The sequence below is a fragment of the Aquarana catesbeiana genome, linkage group LG03 (assembly GCF_042186555.1).
Source record: "Aquarana catesbeiana isolate 2022-GZ linkage group LG03, ASM4218655v1, whole genome shotgun sequence".
NCBI lineage: Eukaryota > Metazoa > Chordata > Amphibia > Anura > Ranidae > Aquarana > Aquarana catesbeiana.
The window spans coordinates 621,522,754-621,541,475 of NC_133326.1; the positions used below are offsets into that span (position 1 = coordinate 621,522,754).

Consider the following 18,722-nt stretch of genomic DNA (forward strand, 5'->3'; position numbering starts at 1 on the left):
ACTCCATCAAAAGGGCATAATTCCTTCCATTGATACCAACGATGGGCCACTATTTCTCCCACTGACACCAACGATGGGCCACTATTCCTTCCACTGACACCAAAAAAAGGGTGCAAATCCTCCCACTGACATGATGGGGCACTATTCCTTTAATTGAGACCAACGATGGGGCATAATTCCTTCCATTGACACTAACGATGGGGCACAATTCCTTCCATGGACACCAACGATGGGGCATAATACCTTCCATTGACACCAACAATGCAGAACAATTTCTTCCATTGACACCAACAATAGGGAACCATTCCTTCCATTAACACCAATGATGGGCCACTATTCCTCCCAAAGAAACCAACAATGAGGCACTATTTCTTCCACTGACACCAATAATGGGGCATAATTCTTTCCATTGATACCAAGGATGGGCCAATATTCTTCCCCCTGACACCAACAATGGGGCACTATCCCTTCCACTGACTCCAAGAAAAGGGCACAATTCCTCCCACTGACACCAATGATGGGGCACTATTCCTTCCATTGACACCAATGATGGGGCACTATACCTCCACTGACACCAAAGATAGGGCAAGCTTTAATGGATATGTTTTATTCCCACTGACTACAGTCTGGCCCCCTAAAGTCTGATGAACAGTAAAATGGCCCTTGTTTAGAAATTTTGGAGACCCCTGATTTAGAATTATCAGGGTGGTAAATAGACATAGAGTAAGATGAAGAAGTTATATAGGAATTGTTATCTAGAGCAAGGATTATATAGAACAAGGCAATGTATACCCTCATAAAACACACTTTAATTGTTTTGTGTATAATAATAAATATTTTCAATAGACAGTATATATATATATATATATATATATATATATATATATATATAAACACGCATACACTGATCAGCCATAACATTATGACTACATAGAAATAAATTACAGGGTTATACAACAAATTATATTGGGAAAGAGAGAATGGGGGTTTATAGAGGGTAAGACATATAGATAGTAATAGGGTGAATTATACTTTATATAAAGCAGTGAATATTACCAAAAATTGCACAATGGTAAGTAACATATTGACATAATCCTGAACATATGAATCTGTGAACATTATTGAATTGGCAAAAGGAACAAACAAATTTCCACCAGGCAACATACATACACAATGTTCTGCCCAGAAGCATTTCTTCCTTAAAACAGGTGTTTCCAAACCCACCAGTTATGGTGCCCATGGATGGCCATGGGAGTACACTCCCTCTTATCACCAGACACAAAATTCATCAAACAGTGACACTTGTGCATAAATGGAGAAGGACAATGGAGACATGGCCCACAGCAACCAATCAGATGCTGCTGTTCGTTTCTAAACAATAGAAATGACAGCCAGAGTCAAATTGCTTTGGGAACGCATCCACTTTCCTTTCCTATTAAAGAAAACCCAACAGCCACAAAGACCTCCCAGCAGGATATATTTCCTCTAAAAAATGCCTACATTATTCAGATTGTTCAATAGCCAGTGTTTTAAAGGAAATATATTTCAAGCTCAAGCAACACAGCAGACATTGGCATAGCTTATAAGTAATGCTTCAGCATCAAAGCCAAAAGCAGCCAGCGCAAGCAGAGGGCTGAAAATAATTGTGATCGTAAGCATAAATCCACAGGGAGTATTATTAATATTATTACTAATATTACATTATTAGGCATCAAAACAAAGTTCTAGTTATCTAAAAAAAAAAATGTGCAATCACTGTTCTGGGTTAAAAACAAAAAGGGAAAAATTTATAGTAGTTTATACACTATACAAGTGATTTATATGAAATAAGCCCAACATTTCTAGGCTCTTTCAGGAAAGTGGGAAACATACAGATGAATACTTAAAAATGCAGCAATTAGGAGGCTGGACAAGCATATCTACATAGACTGCTTTTTAAAGGAAATTACAAATGAAGCATTTACAAAATCTTATAAAGTAGCTCTGTGGCCAGGGTATGGACACTGAAATATTTTTTATTACGGGTACTTATATAGTGCCAATCTCAAACTATCTCCTATACAGATCAATTTAGGTAAACAGCGGCGCTAAAATGCATAATGAAATACACAAAAAAAAAATATACAAAAAATTGTCAGATAATGCTATAAACACCTACACTGATATTACTGATAAATACACAACAATAATGTGATAAGTGACACAAGCATGAAATAACTGCATGAAATTACCCAAGTGATCATAAACATAAAAAGCGAAAAAAAGAAAAGAATATAAAATTGTAGTATAACACTAGTCCATAGAACTATGTGTCACAGCATGCCACTGTGCAATCAAAAGTCCTCCAAATATGTAGAGTTCTTCCCCATAAGAAATGAACTCACCAAAACAAATTGCCAAATCACATGCTGGGGGGTTTGAATAGAGAGTAGCTACTCTCTATTATAGAGGGCTACTCTCTATTCAAGCCCCCCCAGCATGTGATTTGTGAAACTCCCCACATGATAAAAGTGAACGTGTATACCCTGATGTATTGCAGCCGTGCCCCTACACCCACAGATCCACCAAGCATCCAATGGGAAGTGTGAGGTTTGTTTGAGAATATCAGCTAAAAATAATAATTTTAAGGACCAACGTACATCAACAACACTACTCATCCTAGCAGCCAAATGCTTGCAGAAGTCTGTCCTGCATAGTTGCTGCTTAGAAAAGGAGTGAGTTGATTAATATCTGAAGCGGTGGATATTGCTATATTGGACTCATTAACCCGGAGTGGTTAAACTGCATTATTGCCAAACATGAGAATATGAGGCAATTGGTTTTGGTAGTTAATTTTTTATGGGGAAGAGGCAACTGGCGCACAAGCAGTGTGGTGTGAAGTTTTGAAAACTTTTGATTGCACAGTGGCATGCTGTGACATGTAGTTCTATGGACTAGTGTTATACTACAATTTTATATTCTTTCCTTTTTCTCACTTTCTATGTTTATGATCACTTGGGTGATTTCAAGAAATTACTTCATGCTTGTGTCACTTATTACATTATTGTTGTGTATTTATCAGTGTGTAAGTTTATAGCATGCACTAACATTTTTTTTCTATATATTTTTTTTTTTCTGTATTTGATTATGCACTTTAGAGCCGCACAGTGTTTACCTAAAGTGATCTGTACAGGTGATAGCTTGAGATTTTCAATATTTTTTTATATAAAGTGGCAGCTACACCTTAATTTACCGTAGTTTAATATTTATATATACATATTTTTTTTTTTCTGTGGCGCATTGGTGGATTGGTGTTTTATACATATTTTAGATCACTTATCTGTAGCATTTACTTATATAGTGCCGTCAATTTACAGAGCACTTCACATATACAGTATATATTGTACATTCACATCAGTCTCTGCCCTCAAGGAGCTTACAATCTAAGGTCTCTAACACACATACTAGAGCCAATTTAGTCTAGAGCCAATTAACCTACTAGAATGTCTTTGGAGTGTGGAAGGAAACTGGAGTACCTGGAGGAAACCCACACAGGCACAGGGAGAACATGAAAACTTGTATTTATCCTCACCTGGTTTCTGACTTTATCTACATGGAAGAACTCCATTGGATGCTGTGGTGTTGAACAACATTACAGTATATAGCAGAGAGTAGATGGCAATATCTGAAATCTGTTGTAAATGAAGTCCATACTCTAAACTGACTGTCCTGTCCAGAATCATGGCTTTCCTTGCATTTTGTACATGGGCAAGGGGTCTCCTATAGAGAGAAATGGGCCATCTCCAGAGAGTCTGGAGACTGCATAATTTACTGGAAGAGATACCTGTGCATGCTTGGGACAGCAGAGGTACAAATCCTTGCAGGATGTAAATGAAGCCACAGACGGAATCTGTAGGAATCTAAGATCTACAGTATAACATAATCAAGATATGATCTGGATGGTTTGGGGTACTTTTTCTGAAACCATTCTTATACTGCCCTGTCTGATCACAGGCTGAGGAGGGACAAGACCTGTAATGACACAACTGCAGCAACAATTTATTCTCCTGGCCTGACACTAGGGGATGGTGGATGGGACACAGGAAGTGGGTGGGCAGATACAAATACAAATCCTGTGGCAGGTAAAACAGCTTCCATATACATGAAGTTCAGCTTTCTATTTAGCTGTTTGCTTGGAGTTCAGCTTTAAGGAAAATGGACTATGCTTGGACAAATTTTTTTGAGACGGGAGAAAAGAAGTGCCTAAGTGCCTGAGCGTTTATTCATTTCAATGGCCAGAATAAATACATTTTCTGGCCAATTAAATAAATGCCCAATCACTTGATGCGCCTAAACACAATTTTAAAAGCGCTGTTTAGGTGCTTCCAGGAGAAAAGCATTTACAAAAGCCACAGTGTGCATGATGCCTAATGCCGCATACACACGATCGGACATTCCGACAACAAAATCCTGGATTTTTTTCCAACGGATGTTGGCTCAAACTTGTCTTGCATACACACGGTCACACAAACGTTGTCAGAAATTCCGAACGTCAAGAACGCGGTGACGTACAACACGTACGACGAGCCGAGAAAAATTAAGTTCAATAGCCAGTGCAGCTCTTCTGCTTGATTCCGAGCATGTGTGGAATTGTATGCGTCGGAATTGTCTACACACGCTCGGAATTTCCAACAACGGATTTTGTTGTTGGAAAATTTTAGATCCAGCTCTCAAATTTTTGTTGTCGGAAATTCCGACAGAAAATGTCCGAAGGAGCTTACACACGGTCGGACTTTCCGACAACAGGCTCACATCAAACATTTGTTGTCGGAAAAATTCTGACCATGTGTACGTGGCAATACAGTCAGGATATTCTGTGTATTAGTAGGATATAACCTTAAAAGGATGGTGTATACTAGTTACCCTCACTACATGCGTTTAGTTTAAAAGCATTCATTGAGCTTCAATAGAAATTCAAACAAATCGGTTTACAGTACTTCACACTGCATAATGTTGGGTTTTATTACTAACTACCACTACCTACCACCATCTATCCAGTTCCCAGCTCTGCACTCAGCAAAAAAAGTATGTGGTCATCTACAACTATCAACAAGAATGTTCACACAGATAGTACAAGTCCCTAACGCATCAAAAGTTTTCAAATAAAGCTTTCTGTGAGCCACATAAGGGCAGTATAGGAAAGTGAAATAAAGAATCTGGTTGCAATAAGCAGTAATTAAAGCAGAACTGAAGTAAAAAAAATCCTTTTCTTTTTTAGTAGCATATTTTTTTAAAAATGTACACTGCTTGTGGTGTATGTGCAGTGCAGTATACACTCCCTGCATCTGTAAAATGTTGAAAAGTGAAGCCTAGTGATAATACAGTTCTACCGTGTATGTGTCACTTCACTGGCTGCCAGTTTCTGAACAAAGGAGGGTGCAAAAAGAAAGAAGAGGGCAGCAGTAGCTGTGGAGAAACCATGGGCAGAGGGCAGAGCAGAGAGGAGGGAGGACAAACTCAGCATAATGTACATAATCTGCACATTATGACAAGTATTCCCATCCCCCCCCCATACTACCCCTCAGTTCCACTTTAAAGTTTAAGTTAACCTTTTTAAGAAAAAAAAACATACCATGTAGTAAAGAGGCCCCTGTAGTGTAAAAAATACAACAGTTTACAAGACATGCAGTGCCTTGACAAAGTATTCATACCCCTTGGAATTTTCCACATTTTGTCATGTTACAACCAAAACGTAAATGTATTTTATTAGATAGACCAACACAAAGTGGCACATGATTGTGAAGTGGAAGAAAAATGATAAATAGTTTTCAAAATTTTTTACAAATAAAAATGTGAAAAGTGTGGCGTGCATTTGTATTCAGCACCCTTGAGTCAATACTTTGTAGAACTACCTTTCACCGCAATTACAGCTGCAAGTCTTTTTGGGGATGTCTCTACCAGCTTTGCACATCTAGAGAGTGACATTTTTGCCCATTTTTCTTTGCAAAATAGCTCTAGCTCTGTCAGATTGGACGGAGAGCATCTGTGAACAGCAATTTTCAAGTCTTGCTACAGATTCTCAATTGGATTTAGGTCTGGACTTTGACTGGGCCATTCTAAGACATGAATATGCTTTGATCTAAACCATTCCATTGTAGCTCTGTATGTTTGGGGTCATTGTCCTGCTGGAAGGTGAACCTCAAGTCTTTTGCAGACTCTAACAGGTTTTCTTCTAAGATTGCCCTGTATTTGGCTCCATCCATCTTCCCATCAACTCTGACTAGCTTTCCTGTCCCCGCTGAAGTAAAGCATCCCCACAATATGATGCTGCCACCACCATGTTTCACGGTGGGGATGGTGTGTTCAGAGTGATGTGCAGTGTTAGTTTTCCGCCACACATAGCGTTTTGCTTTTAGGCCAAAAAGTCCAATTTTGGTCTCATCTGACCAGAGCACCTTCTTCCACATGTTTGCTGTGTCCCCCACATGACTTCTCGCAAACTGCAAACAGGACTTCTTCTGGCTTTCTTTCAACAATGGTTTTCTTCCTGCCACTCTTCCATAAAGGCCAGATTTGTGGAGTGCACAACTAATAGTTGTCCTGTGGACAGATTCTCCCACTTGAGCTGTGGATCTCTGCAGCTCAAGAGTTACCATGGGCATCTTGGCTGCTTCTCTGATTAATGCTCTCCTTGCCCGGCCTGTCAGTTTAGGTGGATGTCTTGGTAGGTTTGATTTTGTGCCATACGCTTTCCATTTTCAGGTAATGGATTGAACAGTGCTCCGTGAGATGTTCAAAGCTTGGGATATTTTTTTATAACCCTGCTTTAAACTTCTCCACAATGTTATCCCTGACCTGTCTGGTATGTTCCTTGGCCTTCATGATGCTGTTTGTTCTCTAACAAACCTCTAAGGACTTCACAAAACAGCTGTATTTATACTGAGATTAAATTACACACAGGTGGACCCTATGTACTAATTAGGTGACTTCTGAAAGCAATTAGTTCCACTAGATTTTAGTTAGGGGTATCAGAGTAAAGGGGGCTGAATACAAATGCACGCCACACTTTTCAGATATTTATTTGTAAAAAACTTGGAAAACCATTTATCATTTTCCTTCCATTTCACAATTATGTGTCACTTTGTGTTGGTGTATCACATACAATCCTAATAAAATACATTTATGTTTTTGGTTGTAACATGGCAAAATGAGGAAAATTTCAAGGGGTATGAATACTTTTTTAAGGCACTGTACCTGAAGGCCAATCTCTGCTTTCCCAAAGCCTGTTTAAACATACTATGATCCTGACAGATTTACTCCATCTTGACAAAGAAGCTTAGATGCTGACCATTGAGTGCTTTCCCAGCATAACAGAAGTGAGTATTCCTCATGTTCTGCGACTGAGCTCTGCGCATGCATGGACCTTGAAAAAGGAACAGTGATTATTACTGTCATCCTGCTGGTGCGCCTAACTTATGATATGTCCCAAATCCTGGGTAGGATGAGGCAGATCACTTTGAGTGGTAGTGTTTCAGCTAGGCTGTGGGGAAGCCAAGCTTAACCTACAGGTATTGCATTTAGACCAAGAACCTATTCTTTTTAAGCTGCACAGTGGACCACTTGACTGCATAGTACAAAGGTGAACTTGGCCTTCAAGGCTGGCACTAATTTTTGTTATCAGGCTTTTATAGCTATACATGCCTGTAAAAGGCTAGCAGCAAAATCAGAAAACCGCTGTTGGTGGTTTGACAAAGGAGCGAACTGGGCATGCCCCAACTGCGTTACCACCCCTTCCTGTTTGATTAAATGTGTTACTGACCCTTCCTGTGCTTATGGTTCAACAAAGAAGCAAACTGGGCAAGCTTCGAAATGCATTAAAGCCCCTTCCTGTGTGACTAAACTTCCTGTTTGCACTCCACGTTGGTCCGGAAGTTGCCAAGTGGCCAACACCGCTTCTGCTGCCACAGATGGAGGACACTCACCAAGCGGTTTTATTCCGCTGATAGGCCCAACTTTTAGCACATGGTTGTGCGTGTTTTTAATCTGTTTTCTTACTTTCATAAAATTTTTGGCTGTTGCACTTCTACTTCTGCTTCTACTTCATTATTATTTACCATCTCACTGCTATTTCTTAAAATTATACATTGAGACAGAACCAGAGAGGAGAGAAATTTGGGAGCATTCATTTCTGATTTTTTTTAAAGGTGTAAGCTCCATGGGTGTTATATGAATGGATGGATGTTATTTACTATCTTTACCAGACCTGCACACTTGTTCCAAGCATGGAATCAATCTTACAGGTAAGCAAGTACTCACATTTCTGCCATAAGTAAGCAAGGGAATCGGTTATGGAACTTGCACCTTTAGCTATGATAGCTTTTATATTTCTATATACACACAAAACTCCATTTTAATGGGACTTTTCATGTACATTCAATTTCTTATTAAAGTGGAAGTAAAGTCCCTATGACAATATAAAATAATGTGCCCCCCTGCAGGTTTAAGCCATAATGTACTAGTATGCACCGCATACTAGTACATTATGATAAACTTACCTACAAACAGAGCCCTCCAGCGATACGCTGTCAGGGCTCTCCCCAATCCCTAGCTTTTCCATCTTCCTCCGGTCTTTGTTCCGGGCTTCGCATCTCCGGGCACTTGATTGGCCAAGCCGATGTGATGTCACTCCCATGATCACGGATCACATTACTCGCTGACAGGCAGGGGGGACATGTATGACAGAAGAGACCTCTAGGATCTCTTCTTTATAAAAAGTCTGCCCATCGGCAGATTTGAAAGATTCAGAGTTTACTACCACCTTAACACAAAGAAAAAATTCTCTAAAAATTCACAATTTAGAATTCAGTGTAAAGTTAAAACCACAAATATTGTGCTTATATTTATATTTCTGCTTATAATTATTAAAATATCAGGTGGAAGTCCATTCTTGAAGAGGTATTCTGGAATGGGAAGGGGGGTGACAATTTAGTGAACCTGTTACTTTTTCACTGCATTAACAAAGCACGGGCTTACTTTACATTTTTTGCAGTCAGATCACTAAAAAAGAGACTAGCTACTGAGAGCTATTGCATCGTATGTTCTATTTTATTACATTTTTACAAAGTAGCCTTCTGGGGGTAAAGAAAAAATGGTGGAAACATAACATTAAGTCACTCAATTTACACACTAGGCCTCGGTGCTATACTAAAATCTTATTTCTAGACTGTGTCTTGATAATAATGACCAACTTACAGCTTGGGTGTCAAGGCCTCCTAAAACTGGCACATCTGTTTTTTTGTTTGTTTTTGAGGGGGAAGGATGCTAAAAACCTACTGTGTTTTAATGATCTCAGGCACTCGGGCTGTATGGGAATGAAGTCCTGTGCCCACATCTGTGAGTGCTGGCCGGGAAGGAAGCTTGTCTATGCTCCAGGCAATGGTAAAGGGTGACTAGGTGTCGCACATCAAGTCAAGACGTACTGTATGATAGTGAATGGCAGTCTCAGCCTGGACCCCCGCAGTTCCCGGGACACCTAGTCACTCTTGGCCATTATTAAGGGCATTATTTTTGAAGCTGGATTCCCTTATTATTTTACATAACTGAACTTTCAGCATGTCCTGTTTCATGAGATTTCAGCAAGGAGAAAAAAAATTAAAAAGGCCACTAAGTGAAAAATCTAAAAATACAACAAAATTCTGAAATATTGGATTTGAGTTAACATAAGCTTTAAAATACGACTAAAAAATTCATGAACGTTATAGTGGGTCTTTACTACTAGCAGTGGCACTAGTGGGGAGATCCCTCTTCCCCTCCTTTCCAAGCATTGGAATGGCCACGACTATGATGACCAGAGAACTGCTGTAAGCTGGCCTTCAGGTCCATAAATTCCTATAATGATTCCACAGTGACAACAAAATGTATTTTCTGAAACAGCATTTTAGCTTTTGCCATTTGTGTTTTATAAAGCAACAAAATAAAATAAATTTTAAGTAAAAAAAAAAAAAAAAAAAACAGGTAGAATTATTTTAAGCCCTTTAAGCCATAACAGCACACAGATATCAGGAAGGAGACACAACACACCCAAAATAACTCAGCATCCATTACAAGTTCACAAGGCATGCAAAGCGAGAAAGCAGCGCAAGAAAAGCCGCGTGCGAAGCAAGGATGGATTTTTAATGGTTTTATATCTTTATAAACACAGTTAAATGCAGATGTGAGTGGGTTAAATGGGGGAAAAGCTATTTTTAGTTACCTTTCTCAGATTTCTTTAGGAAAGCTGGCGAGGAAGAAGGAATCATAGGTATTTTCATCAACTCTGCACGCTTTGAGTCATTCAGTAGAAAGTGGGACTTAAAGGACATAGAACTGACCAGGGTATAATCCTGAACTATCAGCCCTATACAAAACAAACAGAGAGATGCGGTCAATGAAAGCACCCATGATTCCACAAGGATCAACACAGAGTGGGGAGGGGGTGTGGAGGTTCAGGGAAGAAGAAAACAATACAAATAAATAAAAAGACACAATGAGAAAATGAAAAGTAAACATGGGTGAAAAGAATGATATAAGAACAACTAAAATGAGAAAATGACATGGGTGGTGTCAATATGTGGCCCTGATTAGGTTAAAGTGGTTCTAAAGGCAAAAGGTTTTATACCTTAAGGCATGCTCTGCATTAAGGTAAAAAAAAAAAAAAAACAAGAACAAAAAAAGCTTCTGTCTGCAGCTCCCCTCTATATTTACCTGAGCACGATCCCAATCCAGGGCTGTGCCAGATAGCAGCCGCTCTCTCGGTTCTCCCCCTCCTCACTGGACAGAGAGGGAGCAGCAGGAGCCAATGGCCCCTGCTGCTGCTGTCAATTACAGCCAGTGAGCAGAGAGCGGAGGGTGAGGCCGGACGCGCTCTGTGTGTTAAAGGACACACAGAGAATGGCTTGGGATCGAGCCCACACAAGTGCCTCCATAGCAAGCAGGAGGGAGGAGCCAGAAATGCTTGCAGGGGACCCGAGAAGAGGAGGCTCAGGGCTACTCTCTGTAAAATCATTGCCCAGAGCAAGTAAATATAACATGCTTCTTATACATTTTTTTTTAAGTTGGTTTACAATTACTTTAACTAGGTCCTGCCTAGTAAGATGCCAGATCATGGCTGGATCAGCTGACGTCACCGTGGCTGCATCATGATTGGTTTATCTCAGTGCACCCCATGAAATTGCCATGATTGGGACATTGGGGGGGGGGACACACTCTATAAACACAAGAATAGCAAGTAAAGGCCCCCTGGTTGCCTTTCCTTTCAAAGGGTTGATGGAATTTGACTGGAAAGGCTACACATTTTCTTATGTTTTCAAAATGTAACCTTTATGTTTAAAAAAAGGATATGCAAGCACTTTGTGTTGCATCCCATAGTGTGGCTTCTCTAAACATTCTCTCCATGGGCCAGTGATAAAATGCATATGCTTCAGAAGCAAACCTGTTATAACCTGTACCATTCATCAATCTCATGCAAATCCAAACATTTTTAGTTCCTAAAAATGCCCTTCTAGGTCTCACAGGTGATGTCTACTGTTCTAATACTGAATTTCCAAAAGGAAGACCACTCACAGTGTGGTTCCAGTGGCTCACTGACAGACTGCTCTGTGGGATAAGATTGAAACATTTATAAGCTGGCCATATACTAGTAAACATTTTGTTAGAAATTTTTCATATCAAAAACCTGTGTTCAATCCTTTGTTATTGGGGCCAAATCAACGTTCGTTTTAGATCGCAGTGACGAGAAAATTCAAAGGAGCAGGATGGAAAATCTTTCTTGAATAAACAAATTTCTAATAATGTATGTTGTTTTCGTTCAGAAAAGTTCATTTGTTCCAAAATTGTTAAAAGAAAGTAAAATGTTGAAGTACTTTTAAATATTAATTGAACATACTGAGAATTGACATACAAATTCTACTAGTGTATGGCCAGCTTTGCAGCAAATCTGAAATAAGCCTGGACAATGCTGACCAAGCTTATGATGAGGTTACTTTCAATCTATGATCCAAAACAATCTGTAGTTTCAGATATATACAGTAGACATCTGAAATACTGAAAGAACACAAACTCTTTTTTGGTAGTAAAGGTCACCTCTACCTTTTGCAACAAATACAAAATTTATATATAACTTAGCTTATACAGTTTTTTATGTTTATGTTTTTATGTTAGCTATGCCCATGCTTGTGGCAGGTTTAGTTTAAGGTCTCACTTTAAGGAAGTCAGCATTTGCATACTAACACCAGAAAAGTATAGGCCACTTTGCAGATAAAAAAGTTATATACTGGTACTTCCATGGAGATTGTGACCTTTCGTTTTCTGTTATAGCAGGTTTGCTTTAAGATAATCTTCGAATTAAAAGTAGCTGTAGCAAGATTTTTTAGCGGAACCTTGCACAGGATAGTATTCTGGAACATTGGGTTATACTGCTACCTGTAACAAACAGATGGCTCCTGCCCCCATCTATACCAGGCCTTCACAGCAAGGAGCATATGGAAGGGCAATGCATGAAAGACAAAACCAGGGAAAATTCCCAGCCCAACCAGTCTGCTTACCAACCGAATTAACCTGTCCAACAGTATGTGTTAAAAACAGGGGTTTAGTTATCACACATTTGCAAATGCATGCGTAAGCTGCAAGGCCCCCTCACGGCACCCTGTATTACTTGCAGTCCTAACCTTTTAAATTTATGAGAGTCTCCACAGTGGTAGCACATGCATTCTAATGGATAGATAAGGGGCAGGTGGGCCTGGAAGTAGCCCAATCCCCCTAAAGGCACAGGAGCACACTGGACACCCAGCACGTAGAACAACGGTGGAGATTCTCACAAATTTAAAAGATTAGGACTGCAAGTAATACAGGGTGCTGTGAAGGGGTCTTGCAGCTTACGCATGCCTTTGCAAATGTGTGCTAACTAAACCCCTGTTTTTAACGCATACTGTTGGACAGGTTAATTCGCTTAGTAAGCAGACTGGTTGGTGAGTTGAGCTGCAAATTTTCTCTGGTTTTGTCTTATATGCCACCTGCCACCTTCGGAAGTCTGAAACGTGGCAAAGCAAAGATGTAAAGACATCCAAGTATAATTCCCCCTGCGCCTAGCATGCCTCAGTTTTGCAGAAAGCAATGATAGGAGTGGATCATAAGAACATAGGGGAGGGACCTGTGTCCTGTAATGTACTCCAGGAAAAGGTTTTTAAAACTAAAACAAAACTCCTATATCCTTAGTCATAAATTACAGGACACAGGATAGTATTCTGGAACATTTGGACATCCAAAAGCAGTCCAACTGAGAGGTGTAGCAACAGCAAATGAAAAAACTAACAACCTCACAAAGAGAAAAGCCAACAGGTTAACAAGGACAGCTCAAGGAAGCCTACAGCGCCATCTGCAGAACTTTATGACTTTATGAGCCTTCATCAGCTGAGGCCTGAATATCCACCTGGTAAAACGTAAAGTAGTTTTAAACCATTGCATATACCCAGTGACATGACTAGCTTCAGATGATACACAGAGATTAAATAAATCCTCCAACATAACTTGTACAATTTTTTCTGCAGCCATTTGTCCTGTACAACCTTCTACAACACACAGATGAAATGATTTTTCTCAGTAGCAGAGAACAGGGGGTGGGGATTTGATGTCACACACACTGCAGAGCTAAAGCACAGAGCTGAGTGTAATCTGAGAGCTGATGGGAGAAAAGTGACACACCCTCTTTTATACAGGCTCACAGAAACATACACCTGAGAATATGAATCATCTGCTGTGTGCTGGCAGGGGAGGTGTCTCCCGGGAGGCTGAGGTGTTGGCTTAATCTATTATGAGTAGGTCAGGCAGAAAGCACAGAGAGGAGAGATCAGAGAGGAACCAGACTCTGTGCTTTAGATTTAGGTTAGCACATACTACTGTGGCATGTGCTTTATTCATTTTCCAAGCCTGAGATTTACAACCCCTTTAAGAATGTGTGAATATAAGACCAGGTGGCAGCCTTGCAAATCTGAGAAACAGATGCCTGATACTGAAAAGCCTATGAAGCAATAACCGATCTAGTGGATTGCTTTCACTGGGAAAGGGGGAACCTTGCACCTGAGGACATGAATAATAAGCAGAAGAATCCATCTATTGATAGTGGAAAGAGAAGCAGGTGTTTCACATTCAGGGGCCTTCAGGGACAACAAACAGAGTCAAACTGACAAAGGGGAGTTGTAGCTGAGAGACAGGATCAAACAGTATTTACCACATCCAGGCAATGGAGTGAAATCATTTCAGAGTGTTTAGATGCAGGAGATACAGGGAACAGTGTTCTGGTTAAGGCGAAAGGAAAAAAACACACTGGGAAGAAAGGAGGCCTTGGGCCTTAAAACAACCTTGTCCTTGTGTAGCACAAGAAAGGGTTCTTTATAGGTTCAGGTTGGCAACTCAGAAACTAGCCTTGCAGAAGTGATGGCGAAGAGAAAGGCGACCCTGCGAGTAAGGATAGACAGAGCAAAATCTCTAATAGGTTCAAAGGGCCATTATTTGAAGAGTAAACAGAATCAGGTTGATATCCCACTGAGTCGCTTAGGAAAGTATAGGGGGAATAATGTGAGCAACATACCTCCACAAGGGAAGGAGAAGTAAGTGGTCTTTGAAAAAGAATCTTTAGGGATGAGAGTTGAACCATGATGGTATGCAAGGCCAACTGTTGATCCAGACCAGATTGTAGAAAAGACAGAATTTATTCCATGAAGTACTTCCTGAGATGGAAATTCCTGGCCTCGCACCACGTAAAATATGCTTTTCAGGTGTGATCATAGACTTTGCGAGAAGTCAATTTTCTAGCTATCAAGATCGTAGGCATAACTGAATCAGGTAGGCTGTTAAAGCCAGCAACCTAGAATCAGTATTGTAGACTGGCACCTAGGACAGAGTATTCAAATGATCCAGAAGAGCCCACAGAGTCTGCCAAGAGCTTGACTATGTCTTGGTACCATGGTCGCCTGGGCCAGTCCAGTGCACTGAGGATAACTGAAATGCCCTCCATCTTGATCCTGTGGAGCAGGCAAGGAAAAGTATCATAGGAAGAACAGCATAGCTTAGGTTGAATTGATCCTGCGGTCACCAGAGCATTCAGTGTGAAAGCCAGAAGATCCCTGGACCTGAATATAAACCAGCCCATTTTTTTGTTGAACCTGGAAGCCAAGAGGTCCAAATACAGCATGCCCATCTTCAACAGAGGTCTAGAAACACCTTAGGTTGAAGAGACCTCTCTCCTGAGTCCAGACACTGACAAATGAGGAAGTCTATTTGCCAATTATCTATGTCAGAAACATGCAAGGTGGACAGAGCTGGACACTTTCCATCCAAGTGAGAATCAGATTTGCTTATCTTTAAGACTTTTTACTCCTCCCTGATGGTTGATGTAAGCCACACACCTATGGCATTGTCTGACAGAATTCTGGTCAGATGTCCCTATAGTCAAGAGGTCCTAACCAAATTGCTCAGAACTCCAGAATATTCATGTGGAGACAAGCTTACTCCAGGCCAAGTCCCTAGCACCGAGAGAGTAACAAGGACTCATTGTATACTCAGGCTGGCATCTGTCAGGAGAACTTCCCAGGCCATCAGGAGAAAGGATGTTCCAATTTCCAGCACAGGACTTGTTATCCACCAGGCCATAGCAAGCCTGGTTTTGGGAGTCAAGGGGATGCTGCAGTCCAAAGACTGAGTCTGCCTGTCCTATGCTGCTAGAAAGTTGCGTTTCAGCAGTGTGGAATGATATTGAGCATATGGGACAGCATCGGAGGCCACCATTGCCAGAACCCTCATGCAAAAGCGAATGGTTGGTAAGCTCCCGTACTGTAGAGTTTGTTCATGGGAGAAGACAGTTTAGATGTTGTCCTGTGGAAGATAAACCTTGGACAGCCCCGTATTCAGGAGTAGGCACAGAAACTTCCAGCAATGAGATGGTCCCAGTGCAGACTTCTGGTTTTTACCCAAACCTCTGTAACATTTCCAGGGTCTGTCAAGCTTTGGCTGACAGAGATTGTGCCAATCATTTCCTCAGAAGAAAGCCATCCAAATATGCCCCAATGGGAATGCCCTGAGATCAAAACAGAGCAATAACCAGAGCTAGCACCTTGGTGAAGACTCGAGGTGCAGTGGAAAGGCCAAAGGAAGGGACACAAATTGGTCATGTTGCATGTCCACAGCAAAACGTAGATAGCGTTTATGTGCTGGGGGGTGTCAAATATGAGCTTCAGTGACTTTGCAGCAATTGAAGAATCTTGCTAGAAGAAAAAATATCTTGATAAAAAATAACAAGGTTTTGTTTCTCTCAGAGCAGTAAGATGTCCAATCGGCTAAGGACACTACCAAAACCCTGAGGTATTGTGGGAATGGGAGGCTGTCCTTAAAGCTTTACTTTGCCATTATCCAGTCTCATGAAGATGACAGCATAACCCAACATTCCAGAATACTGGCCCTCTGCTCCATAATGTATGACCAAAAATTATTTACTGTATGTAAAATTGCTGCTAATGCATAGGAAGCACTTGTTATGGCCATTAAAGTATATATAAAAGTTAGAGGAAAATCCCTTCTTAGGCAGCTGTCATTGGAACAGGAACTGTTCTGGTGATGACTGTAAAATTTAAGATTTCCAACCACACAGTGTTAATTCCATCAGCATGAATCTGAAAATTCCTGCAATGGAATGACATGTTTGGGCAAGAAGTTGTGACTGCTGAGCCCTTACAATGCAATGATAGGTTGATGGGGGCCTCATCTATCCACGACTGTTCGCAGCTTTTCACACAGCCAGCAATTATCTGCAGGTAGGGACCGATAATCATGGCTGGACGATTCATGCCTCTGGATTTAGCAGTGTTTTGTTTAGTGTGCATAGTGTATAGTGTGCACAGTGTAAATTAGGCCTTAGATAGCAGGGAAAGAGGATTTAACCCGTCTCAACTCTACCTAAAACCTACCTAAACCTAAACAAAAAAATGTTTTGGCTTTACATGCACTTTAAAAGCAAAAGGGTACATCTTGCTTTTAAGAGGTCTCTTGGAAGTTTATATTTTTCAACCTACTTACAACTGGTTACAATTGGTTAATGTTTCTTAACAGTCTTCTATAACCATCAGCATTTGTCTAACTTTGGCTTAAGAGTGAAGTTATGACTTTGGACAATGATGTTTTGGTGTGGCTAAAGACCCTGTAATATAGCCTGCCTCATCAGCACAATCAATGTGAGAGCCATCAGCTACAGACATTATATTAGTTCTGAACTTTTCCATGCTGAAATTATTTACTTGCATATTTCAAGTGAAAGCATTTTTTTATAGTCTGCAAAGGTGAGTGAGTCAAAGGCTGGACAGTCCAGCTTCAACATAGCCCCAAGGGCTAAAGTTTACCATGAATGATCAAAAAAACTAAAATATTCACACATGTACAGAAAAATCTACACTACTCCCGCAGTTAAGTAAACTGTTATGTTCTGGTGTAAAAAATCAGCCAGGCTCCACCATGTTTCTGGGTACACTGTAATACTGAGCCAATGCTGAGCTGATAAGACAGGTCAAACTTCCTGGTATGCTGGTCCTGTGATATCAGTAACCTCCTTACCTCCCTGGCTACATTGATGTCTTTGTTACCAATGTCTTTTAGCCAAGGAGGCAAAAATAACACCAGGAAGGCTGCGTCTATGCAGTACAACATTGATATGAAATCTCTATTATACAATTTACATCCAGGAAATAGAGACAATATAATAGGCTCAATGCACTAAGCAAACACAAGGATAAGGATATTCATTTTCAGCCATGTGACTTTAATTTCCAATTCTCATTGGACTGTCTTTTTGAAAAGAAACATCCTTACCTTGCTGAATTGAGGCTCATGTGTGAATTAGACATCAGTGTTTTCTGGTCAGTGGATAAGGTAATTTGAAATGTTTACATTCCTCTTTAAAGAAAAGGCTTAATATTGAGACTCCAAGTGGAAATTATCCATACAGGAGGTAAAATGCAGAATTAAATTAAATATTAAGTAGTTAAAGCAGGTAAATCCCAGAAGCTATATGAAACATTCAATCACGTCTGCACGGTCATGTGTCTCACTAATGTGTGCATTATTCAATTAATGTCTATCCCAAGAAAAACTCAGACTGGCTGCATCACAAGGGAAACTGGTTCACAGAGATTATTAGAAGATATTAGATTAGATTATTAGAAGATATTTCGAAAGAAGGAGATATCACTGGAAGAAATGTTTTAAAGTAGATTCCCTGCCAAGCCCTGGCTGGTATATATAAGGAGAGCTGTTAAGTAGGTGGGTCTTGGCATTCCAAGAGTAAATAGAGGGTGAGGAACTCCTATGGTCAATCAATGACTTAGTGACAATGCTGCTAATATTGAAACATATGTAAAGCCAAAACATTTTCCTTGAATTTAGTATACACTAAGGAAAACCTAAAGGTTTTTTTTCTTCTTGCCATCTATGGAGATTTCCCTTCACTTTCTGACCTATAGACGCAACAAGTGAGAGGAAAATGTCTCCAAAGTTAGCGGAATTCCCTTTTAGATAGATGTCATCAAACAAGCTTTCCCACTAGAAGATTTTACCTCTGTTCCTGTTCTGGTGACAACTCAGACCTTGGATTTTCCCATCTATTTCTCCACTGGAGAACAATGGTCACCAAGACAAATAGAGAGAATGCACCACAATACCCAAAA

The 18,722-nt window shown here is 40.3% G+C and overlaps 1 protein-coding gene across 6 annotated transcripts in view; it reads right to left on the bottom strand.

Moving 5' to 3' along the window:
• Positions 1-18,722, bottom strand: part of NSD3 (nuclear receptor binding SET domain protein 3) — a 208,389-nt gene that overhangs the window by 43,102 nt on the left and 146,565 nt on the right. For 2 of the 6 annotated variants that reach the window (XM_073622338.1, XM_073622337.1), the window contains exon 14: positions 10,232-10,375. The exons of 2 other annotated variants lie outside the window; for them this stretch is intronic. In XM_073622338.1, coding sequence (XP_073478439.1) covers positions 10,232-10,375 — 144 coding nt within the window. The remainder of the gene's footprint in view (positions 1-10,231; positions 10,376-18,722) is intronic. 2 more of the 6 variants (XM_073622340.1, XM_073622339.1) reach the window with 1 other exon arrangement.